The sequence below is a fragment of the Pelophylax lessonae genome (genome assembly GCF_965119305.1).
Source record: "Pelophylax lessonae genome assembly, chromosome: 6".
Lineage (NCBI taxonomy): Eukaryota > Metazoa > Chordata > Amphibia > Anura > Ranidae > Pelophylax > Pelophylax lessonae.
This window is the reverse complement of record NC_138773.1, coordinates 52701324-52711558: the sequence shown is the minus strand read 5'-3', so window position 1 is coordinate 52711558 and position 10235 is coordinate 52701324. Positions and strand designations below refer to the sequence as shown.

General features: G+C 41.3%; 1 protein-coding gene across 1 annotated transcript in view; it reads left to right on the top strand.

Moving 5' to 3' along the window:
* UBN1 (ubinuclein 1) overlaps window positions 1-10235 on the top strand; it is a gene marked incomplete at its 3' end in the record, with an annotated part of 64489 nt that overhangs the window by 31961 nt on the left and 22293 nt on the right. Inside the window, exons 11-14 of the mRNA XM_082261661.1 lie at window positions 3611-3727; window positions 4363-4509; window positions 7953-8003; window positions 8728-8770. Of these exons, the coding sequence (XP_082117787.1) occupies window positions 3611-3727; window positions 4363-4509; window positions 7953-8003; window positions 8728-8770 (358 nt within the window). The remainder of the gene's footprint in view (window positions 1-3610; window positions 3728-4362; window positions 4510-7952; window positions 8004-8727; window positions 8771-10235) is intronic.

The following is a 10235-nucleotide window of genomic DNA, read 5'->3' as shown; positions in this document are numbered from 1 at the left end:
TAGCATGGATTGGCTAGCGTGGTCCGTTTTTATTACCAGGAAGGTGGGAACTGGCAGGATCAACCAGGTAATATAGATGCACTGAATGTTAAAATCCAATATTAATCTGAAATATCACCATTAACCACCTTAGAGTTAGCTAATTTTTTATTTTTAAGGTTACAAACGCTTTTTGGTTTTCACTTTACAAGGTGTAGGGGGCCCCTGAGGGGCAAACATAATTTTTAGTATATGACAGAATACTGTCAGATTTCAGACATACTACAGGAGATGACCAGAGACTGCAGTCATGCAACAGGGATGGTTGGAGACTGAAGATTACAGGAGATAGTGAGAGTCTGGGGATATGCTACATGAGACTGTTGGATCACTGGTCATTCTAACCTCTTTACAAATAAATGCTTCCATTACTGTCTGCTGGGGTCTGCAAAAGGCCCAATATCAGCTTTACACGTCAACAACCCCCTTGTGTATAACATAGGAATTCCCTTATTTCTATTGTTTACATTGCTTAGAGTGTTGAAATCCAATCGTTGAGATTCAAGAGACTCCAATCTTTAGTGTTGTCCCAATACCATTGTTTCATCAGCAAGTAAAGTTGCACGTGAAACGTTCAGTGCAGTTCTAAGACTGGCTTATAGTGGAACTTTACCCATAACAACTTAATTAATGTTCTTTAGCAAAGAACATACAGTACATTGCACATGAATAATTACACTACCAACATTAGTGTGTGCTGTTAATTGCTTCCAGGTCCTGAACAGCAGTAAATCCTAAAGCGGAACTAAACCCATCGATTTTAACGGTTTAAAAAAACACATTCTGGGTTGGCTAACTGTCACATTTAGAGTATACAAATAAAGTACAGCGCTAAAAAAACATATAAAGAGTCCCATGAAGAACTGCAAATTATAATGTGAAAAAAATAAATTAATGGGGAGTCTCAGATGAAGGTAAACCATGCAGACTTGTATAGGTGACCAAAGATGCAGATAGATCCCCACATCATCAAAGTGAAAGTTGAATGCGCTCACCAGAGGTTATGGACCCAAAATACCATACAGCAAATGGGTCATACAGGCTGAATGTTAGTCATGGGTCTCCCCAACAATGGCTGTATCATCGGATTTTCGGACAAATGGCCATGAAGTCTTGAACGAAGATGGCTGAATCTCCCACTCAGACATTTTATATGCAGAGATAAGACACAGACATAGTGTAAAACTGCTTACAGGAAATTTATTAAAACAAAGGGGTACATATACACTTACAAACATCCATTAAACGGCACAGGGAATGAAGTTCAGATGGCAAATATTGTGGTTCTAGCGCGTTTCGTCAAATTTGACTTATTCGTAGTAAGTTTCCAATTAAAATGATCATTCCAAATGTATTTATAGTACATTTCCTTTTAAAATAACTGTCACATTTGCTTGTGTTCTCAACCAAACTGTGAAACCATCAAATGTTGGTGTCATAACTGATCATAGGTGCAGCACAATGGCAGTTACAGACCAAACAGAAGCTGCATCCTTGATTGTAAAGGATAGGAGGGTTTAATTCTGCTTTAAGGCTGTCAGCAAATCGGCCTCTACGAATTCAGCAGTGCTTAAAAATAAAGAGCAACTGAGCATGTGCAGAGCAGGGTGAGACCACGTATTACTGGCTTTTAAGTACGCTTATTTTTAATGTTTTACATGGCTATACCTGCAAAAGGGGCCAGCATGAAGTGATCTTAGCAGGACTTTATTTTCTGACTAAAGTTCCCCTTTAAATGCATGGTAAATTTTCTTCGGAACATTTGAATTAGAATTCCATGTGTGGTTTTTTTTTTTTTTTTTTTTTTTTGAGTATTCTAAAAAAAAAAAAAGAAACCTTTTTATAATCCGTTACAAGCAAAAACTCACGCACGTAAATTAAATAAAATCGTGGCGCTGTATTGCAATATAGTTTCCAGCAGTTATTGTGCAAGAGATATAGAAATAAGGTACAGAATTTACAAAATACAGATACCCATAATCAAGTGTTTACCTAACGGTGAGAGCCCATTCACATTGAGGCGACACACCTTCGGGGGGCAACCTGTGAAGTCGCGTGCACCGCGACTTCGGCGCGACTTGCAGAGACTTCACATAATGAAAGTCTATGCAAGTCGCCCCAAAGTAGTACAGGACCCTTTTTCTAAGTCGGAGCGACTTGTGTCGCTCCTATTAGAACGGGTCCTGTACTACTCAATGGACCGCGACATAGCGCGACTTGTCAGGCTGACAAGTCGCCTGACCAGTCGCGCTAATGTGAATGGGCTCTTAATGTTACAACAGCATACCAAGCACACAATATTAGTGGGATAAAAGAGACAATCCAGATGAGGCAGAAACTAGGCCGCATGAAGACAGCCTTGGAGACTATAATTCTTTCCAATTTTTTGGGGATAACCCTTATGCAAAGTCCATTTTTCTCTTTCCAGGGTGTAATTTCGTGTATATTTTCATTGCATAAATGATGGAGGTGTAGGTGACATCCATTTCTGTGCAGTTAAATTGTGGGCAAGAAAAAAACAAGCAACAACTGGGAGGTTGATGATACTAGGCCCTCAGGAATAATGCTCAGAAGCACTATTTTAAGATGTAAAGGTAGCTGATGAGTGCACAGATCATTGTCTGAAAAATGAATGACCAGTATTGAAATATCATAGGGCCTCTCAATAGCCTATGTATTAGGGTATCAGTTTCCCCAGAGCACCTAGGGCATGGGTGCACAACCATTTAAAGAGCGAGGGCCACTTAAGTTACCTGGTAACCAGTCATGGGCCACAATGAAGTATGGGGTTTTACTGCACCCAAACCGCAAATCTATAAGAGCCCCTACTCTCCTGTGCCACCTATAAGGCTGCTTTCATATTGATGCGCTGCAGTTAACCCATACTGCAGGTGCAGTGTAGTGTACTGTGGCTTTCCTGCAGGTTAGCTGCACTGAGCCGTAGACTTCTATTACACCTTGCCGTTGTGGTGCACTTTCTGAAAGCGTTCCAAAACTCATGCATTCAGAGTGCACTTGTTGATCGCAGTCTGGCTTTGCCAACCCACCATCCCAGACCATGGGCATGTGCTACCCTGGTTTGAGGTCGCAGGACACACTCTTACCTCTTACACCTTAGAAGTGTAGTTTTTGTGGAGTATGATAAACCCAGTGAATAATGAACTGTGTAAGCTTTTGGGAAGAGGATAAAGAAACCCTAGGAACAATTTCCAAGGCTTTAGTCCACTGTCTAGTAGTCACTGTAGTCCCTCATCAATGGTTTCAAGGTCTCTCTTCTCCACATCCTAGGTATAACTTAGAGCTGGTCGCTAGAAGAAGCACAGAGTATAAATCTCCTATCAGCCTTTTATTAGTCAGATTGACGGGACCGCTCTTTTTAGAATTGGGGAAGCATTTTATACTAAGGGGGTGCTATGAAATTGTACCTGGTAAAGTATGACGAAGTTGCAAGTCCAAAGAGCAAAGTGTTTAGATAGTTTGTGTAGCATTGATAAGGTTTGCAAAGGTATAAGATCATTGTTGTGGTACATTTCTGAGCATTCCTTTCTTAATCTGCTTTTATATTCCACAGAAAGCTGTCTGATGACAAGGACCAGAAGGCTCATTCTGAAGAAGAGGAGGAAGAAGACAAGAGCAGCAAGAAAACTGCTGGGCCTCGAAAGAAGTTCCAGTGGACGGAGGAGATCAGGTGGGGATTTTGACTCCAGGCAGAATTGATTGGATGCATATTGTAGTAATAGTAATGGTCCCACTGCTTCTTGCTGTGCTGTATGAGTGAGCAAGGAGGACCCATTAAGGGTTCCAGGGTTATTCTTTATATACACTGTAAGACCAAAAATTTGTGGATGCCTGGGCATCACAACTACATGAGCTGAACATCCCCTTCTAAAACCATGAGGATTAACATGGAGTTCCCCCACCTGCTGTTGGAACAGTCTCTAACCACCTGCTCTCCTCTGGGAAGGCTTTCCGCAAGATTGTTTTCTAGTGTGTATGTGGGAATTTGTGCCCATTCAACCAAAAAATAATTTGTGAGGTCAACTACAGATGTCGGATGAGAAAAGCAGATTTGCACTTAATGTTCCAATTCATCCCAAAGGTGTTCAGTAGGGTTGAGGTCAGGGCTTGTGCAGACCACTTAGGTTCTTCCACACCAAACTCATACTATGTCTTTATTGACTGTGAGGTCATGAAGCCGCAATCAGAACAAGCTGTGGTATAGAACTATAAAGAAATGAAAAGTGTAAGAGTTCAATTTGGGCTTCGAGTTGTGGAACATAGGTGTGCAGCTGTATGACTGCTTTGTGTCTTTTCTCTCTACAGGCAGCTCCTGAGCCAGCTGGTCCGTATTAAGATGGACATGTTTGAACCGGAGGGCAGTGGTGGTATGCTGAGCCTGGAAGAATATTTCAAATCTTTCCTGGATACTGAGGTGAAACCTATCTGGCCCCGAGGCTGGATGCAGGCTCGGTATGTGAAGGAAATACAGGGCAAATTTGAGTTCTTTAATTATCTATGAATCAGCCATGAATAAAGTAAACCTGACACATTTCTAGACATTGGATTCATAGCATAGGAAATGCAAAAAAAATAGGACACACCAGTCTAGGACACACCAGTCTAGTGAATTATCAAAAGCAACCTTTATTTAAAAAAAAAAGAAAAAAAAATGTAAGCAGTTCTTCACAAGGGAAGTAGATACACAAGCTTGTAATAAATCCAACAGCAACAGTATATTGATCCTCTATGACCTGGGAGACCTTAGCAACATTACACAGACCATTGTAAGAATGCAAATGAGTGTCATGGGATATACCCTCTTTTTCAGAGCTATTTTGCTTGAAACTTTTTAACATTTTTGCAATTGTTTGTGTGATATTGACAGGGCTTTTTTTTCTCAGAAATAAGGTGCAGGAACTCAACCACGACCCCCCCCCCCCCCCATCTTCAGACCACAATAAATAGTGGGTGTAGTCAAATTTCACTAACAGTGGGGCAGAGTTCAGCCTTCTTCCACCGTTGCTTACCACTGCATCCCCCGTCCACATCTCACTTCCACCCCTCTTCAGCTCGTACGTTTTGCATGCAACTCCCCTCCACTGCCCCCATCTCCAGCCCCCCCCCCCCCCTTAAAAGCTTAATCTTCCACGTCTTACTTTTGTTGTAATAAACTGAAGCACCCAGCTAGCTCTAGTACTTCCAGGAAGATCATTCAGTGGGTGCGTCAGCATCCGTACTGCACCCTAGGCACCTTCATCTCCCTTGTCCCCATCCTTCACTCAGTGAAATCCGCTCAGGAGACCAGATCTGTTTGAGCCACTGGGAGACAAGCTGTGACTTGTAAGCACAGATGCTGGACTTTTGTTTACAAGTGATAGCGGTGAGCAGGGAGGAGTGGGCCTGAGCCAAAAGTGGTGAGTTCCATCAAGTTCCAGCTAAAAAAAAAGCCCTGGATGTTGATCAGGTCTCCCAGGTCATAAAGGTCCAATATACTGTTACTATTGTATGTGCTACAAGCTTCTGTATCTACTATTCAACACCTATATAAGACTTTTCAAATCGGGTCTCTACCCCTATTGTGTAAAAAAAAAAAAAAAAAAAAAAGTGGTAATAAATAATAATATTTCGGGGTGGTGTGTGTCGTGTTGCACACCATAGACAACGCTAAAAAAATAACCAGACTTGGACTACCAACCCCTTAATATAAATAGTCCAATAGAATTGCATGACCTTTTCGGATAGTACCCAAAATACATACATGTTTATTAACACATTAAAAGCATAGACAATTAAAATATCCTGGGTAAGAACATATGCTGGTACCAGTAACTGCCTCTAAATACAAATAACCATCATAACCAGCATAATCCGGTGTGCTACTACCTTTGTGAGTATCCTTTTATGTGTTTTGTTAATAAATGGTGCTGATGATTCCTCTGTTTTTACTTTTCTTTGTAACTATAGATTTGTCTAAGAAGGGCAGCAAGGCTGTGAGTAGATTCTGGCCACCATATGGATTAGATGGAGCAGCAAACCTTATAATCTTCAGGATTCTGTGTCCTGTTTTGTTGTATTTGAACGCAGATAATGTGCTTCTTTATTAAATTCATAAGCAGAGGTTACCTAAAGAAAAAAAAAAAACTGTCAAAACACACCTTAATCCAAAAACACGTAAGATAAGATTTACCTAAACCCTTTCTCCTCCTAAGGCTCCTTACTGCTCCTTTTTAATGTGCCAAGTGGATTCAGTGACTAATGAGGTGGCAGGAAAGGGTGAGGCCAAACTCAGCCTTTAGGCTAGATTCACACTGATGTGAATTGGATGGGGGTTTTCTCCGCATCCAATTCCCATGACAGTGGAGCCGGTTCACACATCTGGGTGGCCGTGGAGCACGTTGCACAAGGGTCCTGTGCGTTTTTGGCCCCGTTTTAGGTCTGAATACAGGCAAAAATTCAGACCTGATTAGTCCCTGAAACGGAAACCAGGGATGCACCAGACCCCTGCTGTGAGCTGCGTCTGGGCACAGTGTGAACCCGGCCTTACAGAGAAAGTTTACATTTGTATATAGCTTCAGTCTCCTATATTTTATTATAAAAACTGATTATTTTGAAATATGTTTTTTACTCTTCAGTTTAATCCATGTTCTTAGTTTTCAGGAAATGAATTGTACAGTATGAGTACAAGTATGAACCATACAAAACTGCCAAAATGAAAAAAAAAGTTTATAGTTCTTTAACCACTTTACCACTGGAGGATTTTGCTGTCTTACGTCCAGGCCAATTTTTGCGATTCGGCACTGTGCGAATTTAACTGACAATTGCGCGGTCATGCGACGTCGTACCCAAACAAAATTTATGTCCTTTTTTTCCCCACAAACAGAGCTTTCTTTTGGTGGTATTTGATCACCTGTGCGATTTTTTACTTTTTGCGCTATAAACAAAAAAAGAGCGACAATTTTGAAAAAATAACAATATTTTTCACATTAAATTCCCCCAAAAAAATGTAAAAATCAAAATTTTTTTAAATTTTTGGCCAATTTGTTTTCTGCTACCTATGTTTGGTTAAAAAAAATCACAATAAGCGTATTTTGATTGGTTTGCGCAAAAGTTATTGTGTTTACTAAGGGAAAGATTTCTGTCATTTTTGGTGTTTTTTTTTTTTTTTTTTTAACGAGTAATGGCGGTGATCTGCGATTTTTGCAGGACTGCGACATTGCAGCGGACAGATCGGACCCTTGAAATTTTTGACACTTTTGGGAGTACCAGTGACATTACTACAGTAATCAGTGCTATACATATGCACTGTTACTGTAAAAATGACACTGGCAGGGAAGGGGTTAATTTTATTGGAGAGGGAGGGGTTAATGTATGCCTGGTGCTTTCTGACATGTGGGGGAGGTGACTGAGTGACACAGGGACAGATCGCAGGTTCAGCTATGCTGAATCCTGCAATCTGTCACTGTTTGTCATTTAGGCGATCCGCCCGCTTTGTTTACACAAGCGGGCGGATCTCCAGACTCGATTCCCCGACGATCGGGGAAGAGCGGCGGTGATCACCGCCGCTCCTCCCCTGGCCCGACTCCCGCTGTGACTGAAAACAGCAGGAGCGAGCCCGCCCACAAGGGGAGGTCTACGTCACTGGACGGGAACGACCCACTTTGCCGCAGTACAGTCCCAGTGACTGGTCGGCAAGTGGTTAAGGTTCATAACCTGAAGATATTGTAAGGATCACTGTATATTTTTAGATCAATACTGATGTCACACATGATTCAGTTTTCTCAGAGAAATAATGTGATGTTCGGGCCATAAGGAAAAGATTATGCATTTTTATTTTTATATGTCCATTACCCGAATAGTAAATTTGTTAGCCAAAAAAATTGAAATCCCTTGTCATGTATCTTGTGTTATTTCAGGACTCTCTTTAATGAAAGCAGACGTCTGTACCCACAACTCAGCTCTATAATGTAAGTTGAACATCTAACCTTCATTGGTGTTGACAAGTCCCTGTGATGTTACAAATGCTCTGTGGTCATCGGCTGCTAAAGGCAAACGCGCTGCCAATGTTACTTATTTCTGCTCTTCTGTACACGTTGTTTTAAGCTTACAGGCAAGCAAGCCAGGTTATCTTAAAGCAACTGTACAAAAAAGTGTCAACCAACCCATACCTATGCTTTGCAGTAAGGTGCACATGGAAGGGCAACACACATCACAAACAAAGATTTCTCTGCATACTTACATGCTAGCCTGCAAAACAGACAGGGTAAAATTGTTTTGCAGGCTAGCTGGTAATTGTGCTGGGACATCTTTGTTTGTGAAATCCTAAACCAGACTTTACTTGCAAATTGGCCATTGTAGAAGCATTTCATTTTTTGTTATCTGCTTATACCACCAAGTGATCTTTCTCACTAATTGCAATGTCCTTCATATTGGATTAGAAGTATGTATGCCGCTGTATGCCGTCAAATTAATTATTCAAAAATACTGTAAGAAGAGCGAAGTGAAGTGTGGTTGACATTCTTTCATGCTCTGACATTCTTTCATGCTCTCATAGGAGAGTGGAGATGGACTACCATGGTCGTCACCCAGGTTGTGCATGTATAAGAGGCCAGTTTTGAGCAGAGATATGGATCTGCGTGTCTCTACTTTAACTCTTGTCTCTCTTCCTTCTTTTTTTTTTTTTTTTAACAGGGCAAAAAACAAACCCACAGCTCCCTCCAAAGTAAAAGTAAAGGTAATGTCAAATATTAGCGCTCTTGCTGCCTTTTTACATCTGCCTTGTAGTAGCCGGCTGCTTCTTCTTCTTCTGTGCTTCTTTTAGATAACCAGTACAGCTATTTAAATTCTTGGTCACATATTTAACCACTTTACCACCGGAGGATTTTGCTGTCTTACGTCCAGGCCACTTTTTGCGATTCGGCACTGTGCGACTTTAACTGACAATTGTGCGGTCGTGCGACACCATACCCAAACAAAATTTACGTCCTTTTTTTTCCCACAAACAGAGATTTATTTTGGTGGTATTTGATCACCTGTGCGATTTTTACTTTTTGTGCTATAAACAAAAAAATTAGCGTAAATTTTGAAAAAATAACAATTTTTCAAATTTTTTTATATGAAATTCCCCCCCAAAAAAATGTAAAAATCTAATTTTTTTTTAAAATTTTTGGCCAATTTGTTTTCTGCTACCTATTTTTGGTAAAAAAAATCGCAATAAGCGTATTTTGATTGGTTTGCGCAAAAGTTATTGCGTTTACTAACTAAGGGAAAGATTTATGTCATTTTTGGTGTTTTTTTTTTTTTTTCTTTTTCTTTTTCTTGCGGGACTGCGACATTGCGGACAGATCGGACCCCTGACTGACATTTTTGAATTTTTTGGGGGTACCAGTGACATTACTACAGTAATCAGTGCTATACATATGCACTGTTACTGTAAAAATGACACTGGCAGGGAGGGGGTTAATTTTTATTGGTGATCAAGGGGTTAATGTATGCCTGGTGCTTACTGATGTGTGTGGGGGGAGGGGACTATGTGACACAAGGACAGATCGCAGGTTCAGCTATGCTGAACCCTGCAATCTGACCCTGCCTGTCACTTAGGAGATCCGCCCGCTTTGTTTACACAAGCAGTCGGATCTCCACACTCGATCCCCAACGATTGGGGAAGAGCAGCGGGCGCCGCTCCTTCCCTGGCCCGACTCCTGCTGTGACGGAATACAGTTGGAGCGAGCCTCCGGCGGCGTGCGCGCGCCGCCGAGAGAGGGGAATGTCTGGTGACGTAGTACTACGTCGCCAGACGTTATCGAGTCACTTTGCCGCAGTACAGCTCTAGTGAGCAGTGCGGAAGTGGTTAAAGCAGATTACCTGCATTTCACCCCCATACTGCTTCCCCCAGTATTATTTTTATTTTAGAAGAAAAACCTATAGATACTTTTTTTTTTTTTTTTTTTTTTCTGCAGTCTTCTGGCTGGTCCAGTGATGTCACGACAGCAGCTTTTCTTTCTCCAGCAGCAATGGGGGTGGGCATTCTTCTAGGACAGAGGATGTGTATAAACAGGTTGAGCTCACAGAAAATGGGGAAAATTACAGTGTAGTTCTACTCTGAAGAGGACTGTTGGTGCACGACTGCAGAAGAAGTATGAGACAGCTATGGATTGTTGAAACTCTTAAGTTGAACTTGGAGGGATTTATTGCTGTCT